This window comes from Anopheles moucheti, chromosome 2 (assembly GCF_943734755.1).
Source record: "Anopheles moucheti chromosome 2, idAnoMoucSN_F20_07, whole genome shotgun sequence".
Classification (NCBI taxonomy): domain Eukaryota; kingdom Metazoa; phylum Arthropoda; class Insecta; order Diptera; family Culicidae; genus Anopheles; species Anopheles moucheti.
Window position 1 is genome coordinate 60653657 of NC_069140.1, and position 23759 is coordinate 60677415.

Here is a 23759-nt window from a genome sequence, read left to right on the forward strand (position 1 = left end):
ATTCACATATTCTGAGTGTTAACAATAAGATGGCTACAAACGACCAAACAAAGCTTAAATCATTAGCAAGGAATCCGTATGGAAAATTACTAACATTGGTCAACTGTTCTAATGCTGCCTGTCTTTCAGACCGATGCCGATCTACGTTTTAACACGTTTAGCGCAGGATCACCCAAATTTGGGTGATGCCAATGGTTACCGCCAGGCCGTATCACCCAAAAATAAATGAAGTGCTATACAACAATGCAAGTAAGCATTGACACGGCGCTGTGGTTTCATCTCTTGTCTTTTGATGTCCTGTTCCTTGGGCTGAACAGCTTCTTGATCTGCTGCTATGCCGAGAACTGACGAATCTAGCGCAATACTTCCAGTACTTTGCATTTTACGGATGTGTGCTAAAGAAAAGTCGGCTACTTGAGAAGTGTACGCATTCTTTACTACCACCAAAAAGATTGAAAGATAAACTGCGCAAAACGTGCGGACGGCGAAGTGCTTTGCGCAGAGTATCTAACTATGCGTGCGTGCATTAAGTGAACATGTCTTCACTGCAGTGTTTCTTATGGTTTTATTAGCGATGCATGCGGAGTTAATTCACGATCGAAAAGTTAGGCAAATCGTGAAGCGCAAATTCATTATCACATGGGATCACACACTAATTCTCAGTCACAAAACGATCAGCGGGACGATTCGCCCATGGGTGAAGTCGAAATGTGGCGTTTGGTTTCAGTCTGCTACACTCTAAATCCGGGACGGACGTGTCGTGGTTGTATGAACGTTTTATTGCTCTTTGCATTATAATCACTCTTTAAGAATGAATAAAAGAATATGATTACTCTTTTAGGATTGTAAACACTGAGCATGAATGAAAAAACGTCATTTTGGATTTTTGGATCGTATTCACTGTCCGCAAGGGGATTTCGGGTTGGTAAAAAAAAAATGTATTGTTTCTCTTGTTGGATTGAATTCATTGAATACAAGAGGAAGAAACTAAAAGAGCGTGGCAATGTTTTGTTTCGTTTCATTTCGTTTAGACGTTTTCGACTTAGACTGACAATGAAAATGTTCTTTTACTCACTCTTACAGAGTGATCATAATCCAAAGAGTGATAAAACACTTTTACTCACTCCTGAGTGAATTTCTAATCGGCACAGAAAGTGAGAGTGAGTATAAACGCAAAAGAGTGGTAACAGGAGTCCTTAACAACAGTGGTAACAGGAGGAGTGGTAACAGGAGGAGGAGGAAAAATTTTCGAGCAGAGTTATATTCATTGACATGGTTTCTGGCGACGAATCCTCGCGAGTCATTACCAAGATTATCGTCATTGACGTAAATGACAAAAACAATTAAAAATTATCTAAAACTTGCCAGACCTTTGAAACGATTTAGGGGAATTATTCAGCGTGTAGTATCATTTGAACAAAAAAAGGTAAAAACTTAAAACCTGTTAATTTAAAACAAGTCTCAAATTGTTAGTTATTTGATTTTTTTCTTATTTTCAAGTATATAAAACAATTAATCTCGTCTGCTGTCCATCCATTATATGAAGCAATGCAAAACAAACTAATCTATCGATCGATGTTACTCGATGAAGTAATTGGAGAGCTCCATAAAAACTCGTATCGATCGATCGTGGTACACTGTAAAAAAACAAACATGAAGCTGTTCTGGTAGAACAGTTTACAATTTAGTCTTTTACCTTTACAGTACTTTATTGTATGCAGCTTAAAGGAGTTATTTAGCAGAACCATCTGAAAAAATAATATTGCTGAGTGAAGCAAAATGATCACGGATGTATCAAAATGAACGAAAAATGAACTCTGATTAACTAAAAAGATAACCCAAACGACAAAATTTGCAAAACCAATTCATATTTACTTGACATATCGAACAATCGCTCGAGAGCAATCGTTGGCCGGAAACCGTTCCATTAACTCCCTCGAAGGTTTCAACTCAGTCACTCACTCTTACTCAGTACGCACATCTCAAGTATCAACTATGCGCGAATAAATGCCATAAATATGTAGTGTTAGATTTCCTTCTAAAATCCGTGCTTTCTTCGGCAATCGCATTGATATTGGAGTTAAGAAAAAAAAAACTTTCGGTACATGTTATGAAAAATGCGTCCTTATTTTTAGGCATCTAAACATAGTTTGTGTTTTGTTTTTGATGATAATAATTTATTTTCGTGTTGATATTATTGCGTATTACCAATCAACTGGTGCATTGATTTTATTGTCCGATAGTGTGAAAATTGTGGGTACATGTACTCGGGCAAATTTCAACCAGTGTAGGATCGTGTTATATTGAGCATACCACGCATTTTGAAGGGAGTTCGGTCTACTCTTGGAAATCTCGAATAAGGTAAAGGTAAAGAGTAAAAGGTAATATTTTGGCAATTTTGAATTAACTTGGATATATGTCAGCAAATTTTAAAATTGATGCAGCATTTGCTTATACGCAAGAGGATTCTGAGTCATCCTAGAACACTTTAAGCTCAATACTTGTTTTATGAGTCAACAAAGCTTGTTATGTAACAATTAATGTAAACAGGATCCACCACTACACATCTTAATCCAAAACCCCCATCTAAGCGGACATCATAAAATATCAAGAACATCAAGAAACAGGACATCATAAACAGCAATAAGTAGATAAATAACATCGAATTTGTAAGGGTCTTTTAAATATTCCCCCATTCTGGTTCCACTTTAGCCACGACTCTTCGAGTTTTATCGACTTGGGAAATCATTCTTTTTTAAAGGGCTTGCCATAAATTAGCTTGACTCGTTCGCCGGGAGCTTTTAACTTGTATGTTATCGATTCCTAAATAGTTCTCCGATTAACATGTAAAGGTTAAGAACATTTTAATTCGACTCCCTTAGCTAACAGTTCCCATGTTAGCAGATTGTTTTCGCTAAACTACTTCATAATACGGTGAATTGAATAAAATAAGCAAGGACAAGCTATTGGGAAAAAAGCTCTTTTTATACATCACGGAGCTTGCGTACACTCCAGAATTCTGTAACGTAGCCCTATAACCGGGCCGATTAGTTTTTCAGAACTTTAACTAGTACTTTGATGATAAAAGGATTTAGAAAATAGATGCATAAAATTGGTTGGACGAAAACTGACTATTAATTCATTTTAAAACAATATATAAGTACTCACCATATTATCGCGTTCTTCTTCAATTGAAGATATTAATTTGCTAAATTGTTTTAAACTATCCGCTATAACTTGTTCATCATCGGTCTGCGTAGAGCCAATGCATTCAAAATTGAATTCATTTAAACTTTTGGACAATGTTCGCTGCGCACGTGAAAGACCTAAAACAAAAAGTTAAAGAAACAAAATTACAGTGTAAAGCGACTAAGTGCATTGATGCAAAAAGCTTCTTATGACTAAAAGGAAAAGAAGCAGATTTAACTTAATCCGTCTGCAACTTGCTCTGCAAGGGATTTAATTCTACAGGCCGTTGGTCAATTATGTTCGACCAAAATTCGACACGGTTGTCTGGCATTGAACTGGCTAGTTGTTTGAGATTTCACAATCCGAAATGAAATTACCGAATTACTTAGCTTATTCAAAATAGCTATAATCTAAATTCAGACCATGCGACCTTGACGGAAGCAAGTGGTAGCTTTTTATTGGGTGTATTATTTTTTATATGAAGCCTCTGCCCAATTCCATTTTCTTTGTCCAGAATTATTTTCGACAAGTATCAACAAATAATCAAATTCAAATTGTTAAGGATTGAGATAGGATCGATCTGAAGTGGCCAAACGAAGTTTGTAAACAGCACTTACGAGCAAACCCGAATGGGAATAGAATTAAGAATAGCGATTAAGAGAAAAGGAGAAATATAGATTAGTTTTGCTGTAGAACCCAACGAAACAAGTGTCAATTTAAATCTTAGATTACAATTTTCGTTAACATAAAAATTGGTCCTTCGAACCGGATCCCATTAGTTAATGATAAATTGGCAATCGTTCTAAGCAGTTGTGTAGTCGAATAAAGTAAATAATGTCTAATCCGGAGGAAACAACTTTTACGCAAGTGCGACTTCCAGTCCGACCGAAACGCAAACCTCGATGGTGGGTACAATCGAGCGTTATCACGCACACATAATACGCAGATTGGAATAGTTGAAAGCGGTTTTGGATTCAACTCCTAATGCTAATGCATCATATTTAAAAGAGTGTACGGAACAGTTAAAATCCATCGCGTCCTCCATTGAGAGAAAATACACAGCAGTAATGGAAACCAGCAATTCTATCCAGACATAGGAGGAAAAGAGACAGACAGTTGCCGACGCTTCGAGTTATCTGTAGTGTTAAAACGGCGCGAAGCGGCCTTGTGTGCGGCGGCTAGCGTTACGCATGTGTCAGATGTGTCAAACCCCAAATCGAAAGTGCGTTTACCAGAAATTCCGTTGCCTAAGTTCGAAAGCACGTTGGAAGCTTAGCCGACTTTCCGTGACGCATTCAGTAGCATGATCGACCAGCATCCAAGTTTATCCGACGTAGATAAACTCATTTACCTGAAACGCGTGGTGTCCAAGAAAGTGATCGAGGCAGTGGAAACCACAGCAGCCAATTATAACATCGCATGGGAACTACTTAAGAGTAGATACGAGAATAAGAAAGTGTTGGTGCGACGTTACCTGGAGGAACTCTTGTCAATTCCCGTGGCAAAACGTGAAAGCTTCGAGTCACTCACCAATTTGCTTGATGGCTTCGAGCGAGCCATCAAAATGGTCGAAAAAGTTGGTGTCGTGCGATAGATTGGATGGGAATACTCGAAAGCAGTAGGAAATACATCACCGAAGCGTAGAAGTGGCCGAATTCACTAAACTAGTCAAGGAAAGGGAGTTTGTATCAATTGTTGGGCAGCTGATCATTGCGTTAAGGAGTGCACATCGAGTACGTGTCGAGTATTCAAGTTAAAGCATCATGCTATGCTGCACAGGTCGCCCGTACAATCAAAACTCTTTGCGAGTACTACGGGAACATGCGAGCTGCTTATGGAGATCCTGCGCAACCATCTGAGTCGAATCGAGAAAGCGAAACCCAGGCAGTGATGCTAACGCCAGCTGGTTCGCAAGCTGCACCGTTAACCACCACCACTGTCTTACTTCCGACAGTCCTAGTCACAGTTTGTGCAGCAAATGGAACCCACACGATTGCACGAGCTCTACTGGATGGTGGAGCGCAGATAAATCTCATCACCGAACGATTAGTCCAACGACTACGAGCACCCAGACAACGAGATCATCTAACAATTGGAGCTGTGGGCAGAGGCAACCAAACATCATCATATTCGGTAAACGTAGTCATTCGTTCACAAGTTACTAATGTTCGTTATCCTTTAAGGTTGCACGTTCTGCATCGGGCTAAGGCGGTGCTGCAAACTCCGGAAAGTGGAGACGAAGCGTCAGTGCTACCGATGTTATGAATTCGGCCACATCGCCACCAACTGCCGCGGCTAGGATCGGTCCAGCAGATGCCATCGCTGTGCTGAGCCTAAGCACTCTGGACCGTGCACTAAGGAGCGGAAATGCCTCGCCTGCAAGGGCCCGGATACAATCGAGCAATCGTTCGGTCAGCGCAACTGCCACCAAGTAGAAGGAGGGGTCATCAGCCGGACCTGCAATGGTTAAGATACTCCAGTAGAACCTTAACCACAGCCAGCTGGCCCAGGACATGCTGCTGCAAACGGCCCGGTCGGAAGGCTGCGACATAGTGCTGATCTTGGACCAATACCGGATCCCCAAGAACAACGGCAACTGGGTAGCGGACCCGACGGGCAATGTGGCAGCAGTATCGACATGAAGGTACCCCATCCAACGCATTATCGAGAATCGACAGGATCGCTTCGTCGTGGTCAAGATGCGTGGCATCGTTTCCTGCTCCGTGTACCTACCACCAGTGGGTTCCGATTCGACTGTAGAGGATTTCCGGCGCAAATGGATAGAGATTGCGTCGGTGATACCGCGGAACCGGGACACGGTGATTGGCGGCGTTGTTAACGCCTGGTCCAGAGCGTGGGGCATGGAACGCAGAAGTAACGATGAAGAGCGGATGCACAGGGGTGCGGTGGTGATGGACGCAACGGCGTCGCTGGGACTGGTCCTGTTGAATCGGGGCAACCATCCAACATGAAACGATCACAGTGGTCGCAACTCCATCATCGACGTATCCTTCTGCAGCCCGTCGCTCGTGGGAGACAACGACTTGCGCGTCTGTGACGAAAATCCGAGCGACCACAACACCATCAAGTTCACGGTCGAGCTGACGACGGCACAACAGAATCTGGAACAGAGGGAGCAGCAAACGGCGGAGTGTGGATGGGCGACCCGATTCTTCAACAAGGAGATATTCGTTGAAGTCATGGGCTCGCTAGATATCCACAACCACACCCTCTTGGCGGATGAGCTGACGCAGGCCATGACAACCGCCTGCGACGCGACGATGTCGAGATTGCCAGCGACCCGAGGAGGACGAGGATCAGTGTACTGGTGGAACGAGGAGATTGGCCAGCTACGTCGCAACTACATCGGGATGCGGAGACGGCTCAGGAGAGCACGGACGAACGACCAGCAAGAGGAACAACGGCCGGCCTGTACAGCAGCCAGAGCAGCATTGGAGCAAGCGGTCAAGCGGAGCAAGGGAGTACGGCGAACCTGAACAGCTAGGGCCCTACGGATTCTTTTGTAGATCAGGAAGCAGCAGTGGACTGGAGCGCGCGTACCGATGCAACGGGACCTAGCGAAGCTTCAGCACATCGTCGGCGAACTTTTTCCGGAGCGACCGCCAATGGAGTGACCCACAGCGGTCAGATTGTCGGACGAGGACATCGATCGGGATCCCGTCACCGAGGGGGAGCTGTTGAGCATTGCAAAATCGCTCATCCCAAAGCGAACCCCGGGCGACGACAACATCTCGAAAGTGGCCCTGATAGCGGCGATGACGGCCTTTCCCGGTGTCTTCAATAGAACGTTACAGCACTACATCCGAACAGGCTACTTCCCGGACGAATGGAAGAAGCAACGGTTAGTGCTGTTCTCCAAGACGGGGAAACCACCCGGGGAACCGTCGTCGTACCGGCCAATTTGCCTACTGAGCGTCCTCGGGAAAGTACTGGAGCGATTCATTAAGCGCAGACTCACGGAGCATCTTGATGCGACGGATGATCTGTCTGACGCCCAGTACGGATTTCGAAAGGGACGCTCTACTATGGACACCATCAACAGGGTGCTCGCCAACGGAAAGGTTGCGCTCGACAAGAAGGGCAAGGGCGATCTGTGTGCGATGGTGACAATCGACGTGAAGAACGCCTTCAATACGGCCAACTGGACAGCGATCGGAGAGGCTCTGCAGCGAAGAAACACGCCACCGTACCTCCTGGCGATGCTGCGGAACTACTACGAGAATCGCACGTTCCACTACGAGACGGACGAAGGATTGGTCTCGCTACCAGTGTCGGCGGGCTTGCCTCAGGGTTCGGTTCTAGGGCCAACACTGTGGAACGTCATGTACGACGACCTTCTCCGTCTGGAACTGTTCGGGAAGCGTGCGGACATCATCGGGTTTGCTGACGACGTGACGTTCACCCTCATTGGACGGGATACGCAGGACATCAGCGCCCTTGCTACGAGGAACCTGGAGACGATCGAGCGTTGGATGGGAGGAGTGGGATTGCAGCTGGGCCATCATAAGACCAGCTACATGATCTTCTGCATCCATCACACCCCGCAGATAGGCCAACTACGAGCAGGGACACACACGATCGAATCCACGGAGACGCTCAAGTACCTCGGGGTTGAGCTCTGCCGCAAACAGCACCACGGCCGACATATAGAGGAGGTTTGCAACAAGGCGACTCGTATCACGAACGTCTTGACCACCCTAATGCCGAACAAGTGTGGCCCAAAAAGCAGCAGAAGGAGACCCCTGGTGAACGTCGGGAATAGCATTGTCCGCTACGCTGTGCCAGCGTGGGGACGGAAGCTCCTACAGAGGAACACTCACCGCACCACAGTCCAGAGGTCGCATCGCACCGGAGTGCTTCGAGTGGCCAGCGCATTCCAAACGGTTTCATATGACGCCGCCTGCGTGGTTGCAAGCACCATCCCGTTAGTTCTCCTCCTAGAGGAGGACATCCGCTGCCACGACGAAAAGGCAGCGAGGGGAGGTCCAGCACCAGACATACGGAAGCGGCAGCGAGAAGAGACCATGGAGCGCTGGCAACGCCAGTGGACAGCCGGCGCAGAGCAGCAGAGTTCGCCAGGATTGAAGACAAGGAAGCTGATCCCGAACATCAGTTCATGGGTTGGCCGCAAGCACGGGGAAAGAGATTTCTATCTTACCCAAGTTCTAACGGGACATGGGTTAATGCGGAGCTACTTCGTCAACAAAGGTATCCTGGAGGGCTCGCCTAACTGCCCGGTGTGTGAACATGACGTGGAAAATGTCGACCACGTGATGTTCCACTGTCCACGGTTCGCCCGAGCACAACACGAGATGCAGCAACAGAGCCACACCCGCTTGACGATGGACAACCTTGCCACGGAAATGTGTGCCAGCCGCAGCACATGGGAAGCAGTCCGGACGGCCGCACGGACAATCTTCAAAAGCCTCCAAGTGAGGTGGAATGAGGAGAGTCCGCCGACGGCCAGAAGACGACGGCAGCAGCGACGGAGGAACGCGGATCAACAGGGGCAGCAATAGCGGCCCCCCGCCACCAACAACATCAGGACAACGAAAAACAGAAGCAGCAGCGGTAGCGACGAGTAACCAGAGCAGCAGCAGGAGCTAGGACCCACCCGAGAGTGGCGGCCACGGACGGGTGGATTCGGAACAACAACAGCAGCAGCAGACGGAAGGCACGAAGCGGCAGCAGCAGCGAGGAGAACCAGGATGGACGACGCAGCAGTGCGCAACAGCAAGGGTGCTACGCACACACGACCCCGCATGGGGTACTACGCACATCAGCGCATCGGCAGGGTTCGGATAAGGTCCAGGAGTGGTTTAGTGCGGTCGAATCGGCTGCTTGACTCGCTTCACGGGTCAAGCATCACGATGAATCCCACATAACCCATCTCGAGGGGCGGTGCCTAGCCGCTATAAGCCCCTCTAGGTGGGTACCTTTTGAAGGTTCCCTCTCCGTGTCAAAAAAAAGAAAAGGTTGCACGGTCTGACGGAAATCATGTGGAATCTTCCGCCAGCTAAAGTGGATCAGCAACTTTGGAAAATACCGAAGAACATTAGACTAGCCGACCCGACTTGTGGTGAAGTTGGTAACATCGATATGTTTCTTGGCAGAGAGGTGTACAATGACATACTGATGGATGGAGTATTGAGACTTCGATGGCAGTGTGATAATTTACTGCTGCAGGAGACCCAACTGGCTTGGATTGTTTCGGGAAAGGCATCGAGACTCCAGAGTCAGCAACCGCATGTAGTGAACCTTACCTGTAGCGGACCACCGTTAGATGAGCAACTGACTACATTTTTGAGAGTCAGAGATTGGGAGATTGAGTCATGTCACACATCGAGTACCTTATCACCAGAAGAATCGAAATGCGAAGAAATATTCGAATACACTACTACTAGAGAGCCAGATGGAATATACATAGTGGCACTTCCAAAGGATCATATTAAGATCAATATGTTAGGCTCATCTTGCAACATAGCTAAACGACGATGTATGTAGCAGAAGCAGACCGTCCGTTACAACGTATTCTTTGGCAAGATATTCTGTATATGGTGGAATTCGCTCGTATCAACTGAAAACTATCACATATGGAACATCATCAGCTCTATACTTGGCCACCAAATGTCTTCTAACGCTTTCGAAAGAGGCGAAGGTATCGCATGCTGTTGCTTCACAAACCTTATCGACAGACTTCTACATGGACGACATGATTAGTGGTGCAGACACGGTGGAAGATGGAAAACAATTATGTAACGAAATGTGCGAGTTGTTGCAGTCTGCTGGTTTTCCTCTTAGGAAGTGGGCTTCCAATTCAAGGCAGATTTTGAATACGCTTCCAGCCCAGCTTCGCGAAATGGGTTCGGAGCTTTTGATAGATCCGAACAAGTCTATTAAAGCCCTTGGCTTAAAATGGTCCCCAGCAGAAGACAGCCTAGGTTTCACCGTACCCAAATGGAATTGTGACCAACAATTTTCTAAACGTAGTGTTGTCTCCGAGACAGCGCGCTTGTATGATCCATTAGGGCTAGGGGCAGTTATCGTGCTCGCAAAATGTTTCCTGCAAGAACTGTGGGAGAAAAAGATTGATTGGGATCAACCGCTTGAAGAAGAATTACGACAACGGGGGCGACATTTTAAGCAAGACATTAGTCATGTAGCAGATATCAAGGTCCCACGTCGAGTGATGGCGGAAAATGCGGAGAGTATTGAACTACACGGCTTTAGTGATGCATCAGAAAAGGCATATGGTGCCTGCATCTATGTACGAACTACATCGGCAAATGGTAGCATAAATGTAGAACTGTTATGTGCGAAGTCCAAGGTGCACCCATTGAAAATGGAAAAAAGCAGAAAAGAGTTACTCTTCCAAGACTCGAATTGTCGGGCGCGTTATTATTGTGTCATTTGTGGCAGAAAGTAGAGAGCAGCTTAAAACGCGACATTAAAAGCACATTTTGGGTTGATTCAACGATAGTGTTGCATCGGATAGCTGGAAATTCTTCTCGATGCAAGCCGGTTGTCGCTAATCGAATATCGGAGATTCAGCACATAACAGACAAGGGATTTTGGTACCATGTATCGGGTGAAGACAATAGGCAATTGAAGTGTAATGAAACCTGGTGACATGGACCCAAATGGCTAACTCAACCAATCAACTGGATGGAGCATACTAATTTAACAAATGCTGTTTTCTGCCGAAGAGCTGGAAGAACGATCTATAGCGATGACTATTAGCAATAGTGTGGCGAATCCTATTTTCCACCTACGATCATCGTATCCAGCGTTAAGGAGATTGGTGGCATATATCTTTAGATTCCGGTACAATAGCCAACCGTGTAAATCAAACCCAGCGTCGAAAGGGAGTATTGTCAAACCACGAACTACAACAAGCCGAAATCACACATACGCTAACACCGGAATTGATCTGTGTAGACCGCTATGGTATCGACTAGCACCAAGGAAAGCCATACCTTTAAAATGTTTCGTCGTAGTGTTAATCTGTCTGGTGACAAAGGCAGTAAACTTGGAGCTAGTAGCAGATTTGTCAACCCAGGCGTTCATTGCTGCCCTGAAGCGTTTTGTAGGCGCGGAAAACCCAGAACGATCTCCTGTGACAATGCAAAAAATTGTCGGGACTACGACCGCGAACGCAATGGAGGAGCAAACGAGGCACCATAGAGTAAGGGACAATGGTTCTCGTGAAAGAAGATAATTTACGCCACCTTAATGGGCCATTGGCAGGATCACTCAAATATACAAGGGCCAAAAAGAAGGGAGGACAAAAGACGGAGTGTATCGACGTGCAATTTCAAAACTTTGCATATTCCCGGGGCAAGGCAAAGATGAATTTGAAAAAAAGGAGTAGAAAGTCAGAGGCCTTTCCACGGGGGGCGAAGATGCTAAGAATTGAGATAGGATCGATCTGAAGTGGCCAAACGAAGTTTGTAAACAGCACTTGCGAGCGAACCCGATTGGGAATAGAATTAAGAATAGCGAATAAGAGAAAAGGAGAAATATAGATTAGTATTGTTTTATAACCCAACGAAACGAGTGTCTATTTAAATTTTAGCTTACAATTTTCGTTTACACAAATGAAGTGGCAGATGGTAATGCATGATGATACGGCGCAATGAATCAATTTTGATATTGCCACTTGGCAAAACCAACGGTTCTGTCATTAATGTGAAATTTCATATAAAAGTATGCGACAAATTCGCATGTAAATTTGCTCTTTGCACTTGTTGCTATACATGGGTAGATGGATAACAAAAACCGTTAATATTCCGTTGATGTTTCATGTTTTTGGGAGCGTCCAGATTGAACAGTCAGATTGCGTACTGTTAATTTACCCATCCAAGCTGTTTGCTTCGTCAAGTTGTTTTATTTGCTCGTGTGTTATGGAGGCAGTTTGATGGCATCCCAGAATGCATCGAACAAAACAGTGCTTTTGTGCCATTCATCCGTTTACTAGATGTATAAGTTAAAAAATTCCGGGTTTTTGTCGGAAAAATATGGTTTCCGAGAAAACTATAAAATATTATTTATTCAAAGTAGTACCCGTTTATTCGTAAACATTTCCCCTATTTCTCTGCAATATTGTGAATCCCATTTTAATAAAACTGTTTGGGCTTCGATGAAAAGCATTCGCCGACCCAGTTTTGGACATCTTCACATTTAAAGAAGCACCATACCATACCATAAGCTTTCATCAAGAAACGTTGTGCTTCGAAAGCTTTTTTCTTCAAATGAAAACACAAAAGCAACGCATGCCACAAACGGTCATAAGTTGGAACGAAACTCGACATATTGTATATGATCCACTATAAAGACACTTCGTTTTTGGCGGAATGAAACTGATAAATCACTAGCGGCACAGTTTGACCGTTTGTGATCGAGGAAGTAGCGCTACTGTTTTGGCCTTTTGGGCAGCTTCACGCCATCATCCCCTTGGCGTCTCCATTGTTCCCTTGCAAAGACCCAACCCAAAGCACTGCGCCATCAAGGACGCGCACAGAGCGTGCCGCGCCAGTACGGGATCCTATGCACGACAGCTACGCTTTGTTTACATTTGCACCTCTCCCCCAAGAGCAAACAGCCTTAGCATTAGCGCAAGAGCGTTCAGGCCAGGTGTTGGTGTTGGTTCAAGTCGAACTCGTCACAACGAGACAGGCAATGGTTTTGCGTCTTTTTTTTTGTCAAATTTTGACCGATGATAGGTCTTTGATCACAAAGGCCTATTTTGCAAACGCAACTGTGAGGGTCACAGTTGCATGCAACTGTGATCATCATATTTGCATTAAACTCCCAGCATGCAAAAGACAGCCGGACGTGCTAACATTCTCAATTTACGCTACAGAGTCCAAGAGTGCACGTGTGTTTAAGGCATTTTTACTACATTATGGTCAGCAATTTTATCTGATGAGGCTTTTTAAGAAGATTTTACCTAATTTTACAAACACGTTTTGACAACAAGAAGCTCACGTAAACAACATGAGAGAAGCCGCTGCAGAAACGAACGATTTTTATCTGAAATTATGTGAAATACAGTTGTTTCCATGTGAAAAATGACAATGAGGAGTCTTCTGCATTTTCTACCCTAGCGAAAAAAGCGTCATTCGCTTCTGTATCACCGTCATGTTCGTGCAACCGGAACTACCGTCATAATCATGCAGCCGGAAGATCCAAAGGAATGAAAGAAATTTATGTTGTATGAATGTGCTTTTTTACCATGTTACAACTCCATCCTGTGCCCCTAGTGGATCCTAAATCTGTAGCTAATCCTTTTATATCGCACAACAGCTCCAGTATCACCTCGCGGTGGATTTTCTTCACCGCATCAGACATTCTTCATTGTGCATGTGACATTCTTCATCGTAAAAGTTACATTATAATCTCATCTATGGTATACAAGCAGAGTTGTTGCAACATAATATTTGCCCCTCTAATGTATTCATAATAGTTAGAGCTACGAACACGCTACGATCCCACGCAAACAAGACGAGACTCATGACGATAATGGTGATGGTGTTCTACTGGAATCAGTGTCTGAAAATGAATGTAAAATGACTGTACTACCTCCATTTTGTTGTGACTATTTATTCAATTCGAGAAACACTTTTCGCTGAGACCGTTTCTTCCACATATCGAACTTTTACTGCACCACTTATTTAGCCATCGTTAAGGCGGGTTGTATTAAGGCGCCCGACGGTAGCCCGTTCGACGCTCGTCTGGCTACCGTCGGGCGCCCTTCGTGTTACGTTTGGAGCTTGGGCGTGACCCAAGTGTTGCAGCTGATGTTGAAGCCTAATGCCAAACGAAAATAAAGATATATCTGTCAAATTGACCTAATGAATATGAACTGGCAAACAGGGGCCACGATATACAACCTTCCAATGTTAACAAATTGGTACAAGATGCCAGCAGTGTTGCCCAGAAACTAACCTCTTCCCCTTCCTTTTGGAGCTTTCTTTGGACCAGCTAAAGCCTCAATACAGGAAAACAAGGGAAACTACAGAGTGGAGCGCAAAGCAAGGGAAAACGAAAACAAATGGAAAACACAGGAAGATAGGAAAAGAAATTGAAGGAAAAAGTAAGTTAACCACACCCATCAATAACACAATCATAAAAAAAGGAAAAATAGCATAAAAAAAAGAGAAACAACAACAAGGCGAAAACAACAACATCGATACCTGAAACGCATCAACAACACCAGTACCTGAAATAGATAGGAAACATAAAACTCAACACATAGTTTTAGGCAACAACATAATAGATTAAGAAAAAAAATGAAAATAAAGAAAAAAGAATAATAACTATAAAACAAAAAAAAAACAAATAAATAAATAAACATAAAATAAAAAGGTCTCCAAAGGAATAATAACATCACTGAAGAATCCAGATTATGCACAAGGACATCAAGAAAATAGCAGAAGAAGAAACTGACCGGGCACTATAAACAACAGCTACAAAACCAAAACCGAGCAATGGATGACAGTCCGCTCCCACAAAAGCGATAGGTCGGCTCTGATTATACCTCCGCTATCGCGGAGAGTATAGGCGCTGAACAATAAAACTATCAACCTACCAAGAAGAAGAAGAAGAACCGGCAAACAATAAAATCTCCATACAGCAGTAATAGGTCTTTAGGCTTTGTTCCCTCAATGATAAAGCTCACGCTCTCATTAAGAGATTCCAGTAACGGTGGTGGGCAACTACGGTCAAGTGGAATATAGATAACCCCGATGAAGAGTTATATCCGGTCGAATTTAATAGACCCCCATAATAACTCCAGATCCTTGAATGTGTGAGGAATGGAGAAAGAAACATATTTAGCGGAGCAAGTTACGATCATGCCGTCTCCACGAGAGCGGGAACTATTGGCTGGACCTCGGTCGCATCTGTAAACGTTGTAGGTGCAGTCGGATATCAAGGAAGATGGGATAGTATCTTCCTGCAAAGTCTCCGTAAGTACTATTAAGTCAAGGTTGGATTCAGGAATGGTATGCCAAATTGTTTCCAATTTGTTACGGCCACCTCAAACGTTTTGATAGCAAACATTGAGTATGATGATGATGATAGCAAACAAGTAAAGATGATGGAGGTAGTACGGATGCGGTTGCTGGTTGCTACCATGTCACTCGGGGCAAGTGAGTTTCCTTTAGAGATGGTGTTACCATTCGGGTTTGTATCAGTGCAGACCACCGAGGAGTTTACAACAGAAACAGCCGTGGTAGCAAGCGAAGGATATGCATGTGTAGTGGAGCCTTGACCATTAAATTTTTTAAAATCAATAAAAAAAAATCTCAATTGGCCCAATTGGCCAATTGGTCATGTATGGTGACAGCAACAACGAGGCGAGATATGGTTTGGCGAGTGATGCAATCCCAGTGTAAATTTGGGAGAGCGAGGTTTGCTGGATCCGGCGCAGATGGGGTAGTAAGAGCAGTAGTAGTGGTCTCCAGTGCGGCAAAGCGGCCGCTATGATGAGACTCGAGGCAGTCGGAGCAATACCTGAAGTATTAGGAACCCTCCTAAAAGAGTTCATTAAACGTTTGCACTGCTAGCCCCCAGGCAGGAGCGATCAATCCAACGTTTGTAGGATCCAACGCATGTGTTCCTCAGACGAGGATGTTCGGGAACATGACATGGTCAACAAGGTCAATGTACGTGTTGCGCCACGATAGGCAACCCCCGCTACAGTGTCGGAAGAACCGGTACGACTCGAGTATTGGTGAAGGCGGGTCCAAGAGAGGTGGAATTATAGAAATAGTAGAGAATTATAGTCAGTATGAATAAAGCTCGAAGTTGAACAGGTCACGAAAGGAACCTAAGTCGAGTTAGTGAGTTGCGATTTAAAACGGATCCGAACCGGCCCTCAGTGCGAAATCGTACATTTGATCCGGCTCGAAGGACCAGTACAAGATCAGAACGGGACTCACGGAAGCAATCAACGTAAAGATCAGTTGAAAACGGACCTAAACCGCGATTCGCAAAAATTTTCGTAATCGGGATGCGACAACCGTGTGATGCGAAGCTGGGCTTCGCAAATAGTGATAGTGATGAGTCGCGCGGAATTAAAAGTATAACCCACTAGTGAAACGAAATGTAAATGTGCAATGTGATTAGCGATAGTGCGAGATGCGTTGTTAGAATGAGATCTCATGCTCGAGCTAAAGTCGAGCTAAGTCGAGTCGAGAATGAGCTCGAGCTAAAGTCAGATTAAGCAGACAGATCTACTTTGTGATGAACATTAAAATCTCCTGTTATCCTACAGATCATAAGTTTGAAAGCATAAGCCTTTAGCCTGAAACTGTCAAATAATACAGGTACCAGACTGTATTCAGTCAACATTATATTCAAATAATTTAACACAAATTAAACATATCATTATTAATAATATTCAAAAATCTGGTTTAATAATCCTATTTTTGTTGTTTTCATAATTTTATTGCTCACCATAAGACATAAGACTGCTATCAACAGCGATTACTGCCAGTCTAACAGCGGATGTTGGAAGGATTTGGGGACCCATAATATTTCAAATCCCTGTTTTAAACATCCAGTAACAATGTGCAATATATATGATTTTCCTGACGCTCCTCGCTTACTAAAATTAGTAAGAAATTGGTTGCGGGATACAGGATTCGTATACAAAGAAAAATTCAATAAATCCGATTTATTACTTGATTTGATAGCAAACCGAAACTAATCTGAATGTAAACCATTATTCAGCCTAACCCAGAACCATTTGATAATAACACCACAGGAACGCGAAAACGTTCGCCGAGCATCACAGTTGCTTTCCAGAACTACGAGTATCGGCCATTATTGAAAAAGTTTGTATGAGGTTTTTTTTCGTTAGAACCGCCTGACCGTATCGACTAATTTTACCACATAGCCAGATTGTCAGTCCTTGCTACGGGGAATTGATACGGATGAGATTTTGGCCCGGTCCGTTCGTGTGAAGACCATCTCCGCTACCATCATGCCATCGGGCCGCCCCTCTACAACACATTATGCATGGCTATTCTACAAATAAAAATGTGCCTATAAAATTACCTACATAACATTTCAACGCAGTACAGGTTTAATAGTTCAAGAAAAAACAACGAACCTATCAATTTCACTTTCCATATACAACGTGAGTAACACGATTGGAGACACCCACGTCGATGACACCCACAGAAACGATGTAGTAGTATCGTTTCTACCAAATCCGCAACAGATTCACATGACAAAGACAGTAAACAGTTAGTATGGTGCGATTTGTTTCGGTATGTAACTACTGCTACTCGAACTTGGCGAATTGCGTGTTATCAGCCGGTAAACGTTGACGACCTTCTTCTGGTCAATACTTTGTGCATAATCCATATCTTGCACGCCTTTGATCGGGTTCAAGTCGTGTTCGCCGAAGATGATAATATCAGCACCGGTCAGATTTAAGCCGAGACCACCTACGCAACAAGGGATATGAAGAATTAACAAAAAGAACTTTTGGAGTTGAGCCATGTGGAACGCAATTTGCTGCATTTAACGGTGTTGTTACACTTCTGCCTTCTGACTTTTGCTGTTTACATTAAAACGAGAAGCTTTGCTGAATGTATCACTTCCTACTCGCTAGGAGAACTCGTCGCATCCCAACTGGCCAGTATCAGCCGACTAAACCTAGAACCTCGAACTAGATTGTTTTGTTTCAATAAATCTCGGCATAAAGAAATTGAACAGTGACCACAGCTACAACACATAGTTCTTTATGTGCATACCGGATAGTATCAACCGATGATTCGTTAATAGATGCTCAATCGCTTTCGAGAATTTCGGGGTCACATGATAATGTGACCTTCATCCAGTATATATATACTGAAGCGAAAACCCGCCCTTATAGATTGCAACAATGCTAAAAACTTTCGAGGAGCGGCTCGTGTTTTAAGGGAACTATAGAACTCTTTACAACGCAACAAGCTCAAGATGCCATATCCACTCATTGTTTCACCAAAGAAATTGAATTCAAATTCTATCCACCACACTCACCAAACTTCGAAGGAATATGGGAGTCGGCCATCAAGAGTATGAAGAAGCATCTGAAGTGTACAATTGGTGCCACCATCCTTCTGAAGGAAGGCCTAGAGACAATTCCCGACCATTGACGCAGTTATCGACAGACCCTGAAGATTTAGTAGTTCTAACGCCGGGTCATTTCTTCAAACAGTCAAACAGTGAAAAACGGATTACTTATCCGGACTCCATCCGCGAACAAAGTGGACCCGACAAACGAAAACATTGATGTTGGAATGTTGGTGTTGGTGAAGGAGGATAATCTGCCACTGTTAAAATGGGTTATTGGAAGAATAACAAAAATATTTAGATGCGATAATGGCAATATATGGGTCGTAGAGGTGGGAGCAAAAGAAGGTGAATATCGCCGTGCGATAACGAAAATATGTTTTCTATCCGTTGAAGAAGCAATGTAATTAAGGATGCGGTCTCACAAGTTAGGTCTCACAGGTTAATAGGAGTAGAAAGTAACCTTTCCAAAGGAGGCGTCATGTTAAGAAATGAATTCTAGGGCATAAACGGCTGCTAATTTACACCAAACCGCAACAGGAAATGTAAGCATATGAAGATCAAATAAAGAGTAAAATAAATATATAGGATACGGCGTTTACAACTTAGGAATCGCGCAAGCGAATAAGATAAAGCGTACCATTGATAGTGAAACGCGAAACACTTTATGGTATCACGTGATATAGATATGGAATCGCGTGCACAATGTAGTGAATGTCAAATCGGCCGACCGGTTTTGGAGCTGGGTATATATTACCTGGGTTGAAGAGTTGAAATTTTAAAATAAACATTTCAAATTAATTTTGCATGAAATATCGAATTTTTGAGGCACAAAAAAGGAACGTAAAATATTGTTTGATAACAATAGCGCATAAAATTATTGATTTTCACCGTCAAGCAACAACAACAGGAAAGCATTCAAAAATTTGAATTGGATCTTTCAAACATTGTATGTATAAACAGGATTTTAAAACACACTATATGCTGTCACGGTACTTACGCTATATGCTGTCAAACACGGTATATGCTGTCGTTAGGTAAATTCCCGGGTATTGACAATATAAAAAATTGGTCTAGCTAGCGAAGCGTCTAAAGTTATCCAATTAAATCCAAGTGTGCAAAACAATAACTTGTATCCTGCGTTCATCAGTTTTCGATTTAACACAAATCGTGCGTTTTTTTGGGGTCGGTTAAACCGAAACACAAACATACGTAAAGATACGTATTTGCGCACAGCGATTAAAACGATGCGAAATTTTAAAACGCTCTGGCATTATTGTGTGTTTCAGGCGCTTGGGTACAACAGGTATCATTTCCTACTAACTTAATTGTTGTGACTAGCAAACTGCAAACGGATAAGTAAGTGAGTAAAGTAAATTGAGCTACGGTACGAACTCTGACTTACATGGTTCTATTTACATCCTAACAGACATGAACTTCAATCAAAGTCCTTTAAGCGTGCGGATGCTGACGTTGAATCCCACTTCGTCGAGGTATATTAGGCCATTGTTCCAAATTTTCCGAGCTATTTCGTAAAACTGTGTAGCATATAATTTCCGATCTTCGTTTGTTGGCAGCGTGTTGCGCCGCTCTGGAATCAGCTTAACCATCTTCAATGAGTAGTTGAAGCCTTTTATTTCCCTGGCAATAGTAGTAGTGAAAACTTGCACACCGTGTTTTTTCAATACTTTTTCGACAAGTGTTTATCTATTGCCAAACCCTGTATCGTTTTTCGTGATGTCTCATTTTGTAGAACAAAGATACATATACATAAAATTTTGTTTGCGCTGAATGGTGACGTTTAGAATGGTGCACAAAGCCTTTGGGGATGCAGCAATGAGTAAAACAAGTCTATGCAAGTGGTATAGTGCGTTCCGGAACGGCCGTGAAAGTGTCGAAGACGAAGAACGTCCTCGGAAACCGAAGACACTAACCGAAGGAGCGCACGTCCAAATAGTGAAGGAATCTGAAGGTAGTGAAGGTACTGCAGAATTGCCGTTGATGTTGGCATATCCACTGGATTGGTGAAAACAATTTTGAAGGATGTGTTGGACCTGAAGCGCGTCATAGTTCGTCTGGTACTGAAAACATTGAATTTCTTCGAAAAAAAAGTCGTGTGTCAAACAATGTTAGCGAACTTCAAAGAAAAGATGAAATGCATCATAACAAGTGATGAATTATAAGTTTAGGCATACGACCCCGAAACATCCGATCAATCGAGCGAATACCGTGCCAGTCAAAACAAAAAAGCCATCTCTGCAGCAGAGTTCAACAACTGTTTCGAAATCTGGATAACTCATTGGACCAAGTGCATTGTATTAGGAGGAGAATACTTCGAAGGAGACAAAATCAATTTGGCAGAAAAATGCACAGTTTCTCACAAAACATTGTGGACTCCCAACTCCCCGGATTTTAATTCTATCGACTTTCGTGTGGTTCTGTATGATATGTCGGCTCTAAACAAACACAAAATAATCACTTTGAAACAGTTCGAGACGGTAATTCTCAAATTAAGGATAAAATTCTCATGAAAGCTGTGCGTACCTCTTGCTTTTGAATCGTGAAATGATACAAAGCAAGGGTATTTTCTAAGTCGGATTCAACAAATTTTAAAAAGCTTTCAATAGCATAAACCAGAAGCAAAACATATATCATATAGCTTAGTTATACATTATATTTTGACAGTGTTGGAACATACATTGGAACATAAAACGAACTTACTTTTGGCAGCAGCTAACAAGTCTTTGATTTCCTTGATGATGCGTTTAATTTGCTGACTCGTTTTTTCCAACTCTTTCTCATGTTTGTTTAAATTTTCACGAAAATCTGGACTGTCTATCAAACAGTCGATGAATTCCAGGGGCTGTAACTTTACCATTTTTCTGGTAACACATAAATACAAACACACACACGCGCGCGCACTTTTACGATACACGTATATCTCGAAGTGCTTTCGACGGAATGTGTCACCAACTTTGCTTCAGTGTTAAGCCATTTCATCAACGAATGCTTTGTAATACGTGCAAGTGCATGACGCAACTAACATTATTACTCACTTGGAATTAATGAAAAGCGGATGAGTATACTCCCACAGTGTGGATTTTCTTCCCTTTTGTTTTTCTTTTGATTTCAAACAACTTACAAACACTCGTTCAATGCGCACATCAAATTTCAATACATAAGTAATGAAGCTACACACATTTGTGGAACAGGAGGACTGCTTAATGTACAGCACAAACACTTCAAAACAAAAGAAATATTTCCATTTTATCCACCTCTCCAACTCATGAACGGACTCTTTTGCCAAATGGTTTATATTTTTGGTTCACAAAGTTCACTGTAGTATTTATTGCGCTGAAAACAATTGCACCCAAAAGCAAATGTAATCTGCGCGTCATCAAGAAAAAACCAAGGCAGGGATTGACCCGTATTGACATTTGGTGAATTGTCAATAAAAACGCCAAAAGGATTAAGCGCAGTTTACACTCTTCGAACAGAAAAGAACAAAGGCTTTTTAAAACTAAATACAGGCAGTCCCCGAGATACGCGGTTCCTCTTATACACGGATTCGGCGATACGCGGTTTTTTGGAAATTTGACAGATGAGCTAGTTTATAGCACAAAATCTTAGCAAAAAAGTGAAAAATTGGTCGAAAATATATTCCTTTGGCCGTATAAAATATGTGTTTTTATTTTATTTTGATGTATTATTTCCAAGTCACCGGATTTGCTGAATAAATTGAGTGTAGGGAAGGAAGTGGACTCTTTGACTTTGAAATATAAAATAAATTGCACCAGAATTAGACTTACGCGGATTCGTCTTAAATTCGAGTTACGCGGAATTTTCCCGGGTTATAGAGGTCCGCTATAATAGCGTATCTCGAAGACTGCCTGCTTATGCATTTGCGACACCCTGTAAATTATCACACGGGATCGGATTGGCTAGTTAGATTACATTCTATCAATTTTGTTAGCGTATATCGGGTAGTACCTGTAGTTATTTTGTAGCGTTGTAGATGTTAAACTTTGATTTCTTGACTCGCCAATCATCTTCAATGTCGGAATGTTTTACATTACAACACGTGATAATGTATTATCATTTTGGAAATTTATTCAGTCTAATCACTGTGTTATTTTAACAAAGCTACAGAGCAAGTAGCCCTTTGGATTCCGCATAGAGCAGCTAGAACTGACAACTCTTTTTGTAAACAAGTGATGTAGCTGTTTGGAATATTCCTATAACTGCACACGGGTGTAGAATTGGAAAACGTCTAGATTGAACGAACGTGTATTATAAATTAAACATCTCAAATATTATAAAAACTAAGTTCAATTTGTCACACAATCGAAAAAGAAAACTGCCTCGTCTTCGATCAATCAGTTATGGGGGTCATAGTTGATTAGCGTAAATAATTTTCCTGTTTTGCAATGGCATTGATGAAACGTTTAAGTCATCCACTGGCACGCGGAATATTGACTTGTTATGGTCTACGGTTGTCTATTGTTATGGCCTACGGCTAATCTGGTACAACAAAGCTTGGAAGGACGACGATTCGGTAAGTCGGTTAAGCAATATCATGATAGTTTGCCTTAAATCATTGACACTAATGTTCATATTACAGAGTCATTCGACTATGGTCAATGCGTACGATACGGGTTCTACGGTGCACTGTACGTCGCACCCACTATCTATGGATGGGTTAAAATTTCTACTATTATGTGGCCTATTATGAACTTGAAAACAGCCTTCTTCAAAGCCATTGTCGAACAAGTTACATACGGTCCATTTGCTGGCGTAAGTTTTTTGTATATAATGTCTCTGGCTGAAGGAGCAACGCCTGGAGGTGCAATGCAAGAGTTAAAACTTAAGTTCCCTCAGACTTATAAGATTGGGTTGACCTTCTGGCCGTTTATTCAAACAATTAATTTTGCTTTTATTCCTGAACGAAATCGGGTAACATTTGTTGCTGCATGTAGTTTTATTTGGACAGTATTTTTAGCGTCAATTAAAAGAAAAGAAATTAGCCTAACAAAAGACACTTGATGTTTCCGTAAATAATTATGCGATGAAATCGAAACCAATAAAATAACAATCGATACGGCCTGGCCGTTCTACATAAGCAAACATTGAAACTTGTTGTTAGGATTCCGAATTATTTGTTACAATCAGTGAATAAATTCCTGAACAACCGTATACAGTGGAATGCCGCTTGTCTATGCTCATCAGTACTAGACGTTTGCCGGATAATCAGACAACGGCGATATGAGGCACATCTTCATATAGCGATAAATGGTGGTGTATTCGGTAGCTGCGTCAGTCTTCATACGGCAGGACCGGGATAAAAACTCATCCGAACCAAACCCCCAGTACACTGTCAAGTTACAGAAAGTCAAAGAAAGCCAGAAAAGACAGACCTAGATCTATTAAGGTGTTGTGCCGGAAAGGAAGGGATGAAAAAGACGTTACATTTGCATTTGTTT

The 23759-nt window shown here is 42.9% G+C and overlaps 1 protein-coding gene and 1 pseudogene across 2 annotated transcripts in view; one reads left to right on the forward strand and one right to left on the reverse strand.

Annotated features, from left to right (window-relative positions):
- LOC128299741 (rho GTPase-activating protein Graf) overlaps positions 1 to 21581 on the reverse strand; it is a 65332-nt gene extending 43751 nt beyond the window's left edge. The window contains exons 1-2 of one of the 2 annotated variants that reach the window (XM_053035785.1): positions 21001 to 21581; positions 3169 to 3326 (exon numbers count right to left, since the gene is read on the reverse strand). In XM_053035785.1, the coding sequence (XP_052891745.1) occupies positions 3169 to 3326; positions 21001 to 21157 (315 nt within the window). In that variant the 5' untranslated portion in view covers positions 21158 to 21581. The remainder of the gene's footprint in view (positions 1 to 3168; positions 3327 to 21000) is intronic. The other variant, XM_053035787.1, reaches the window with a different exon arrangement.
- A 684-nt stretch (positions 21582 to 22265) lies between these two features.
- LOC128298024 (mpv17-like protein) lies at positions 22266 to 23389 on the forward strand (annotated as a pseudogene).
- Positions 23390 to 23759: the final 370 nt, after the last annotated feature.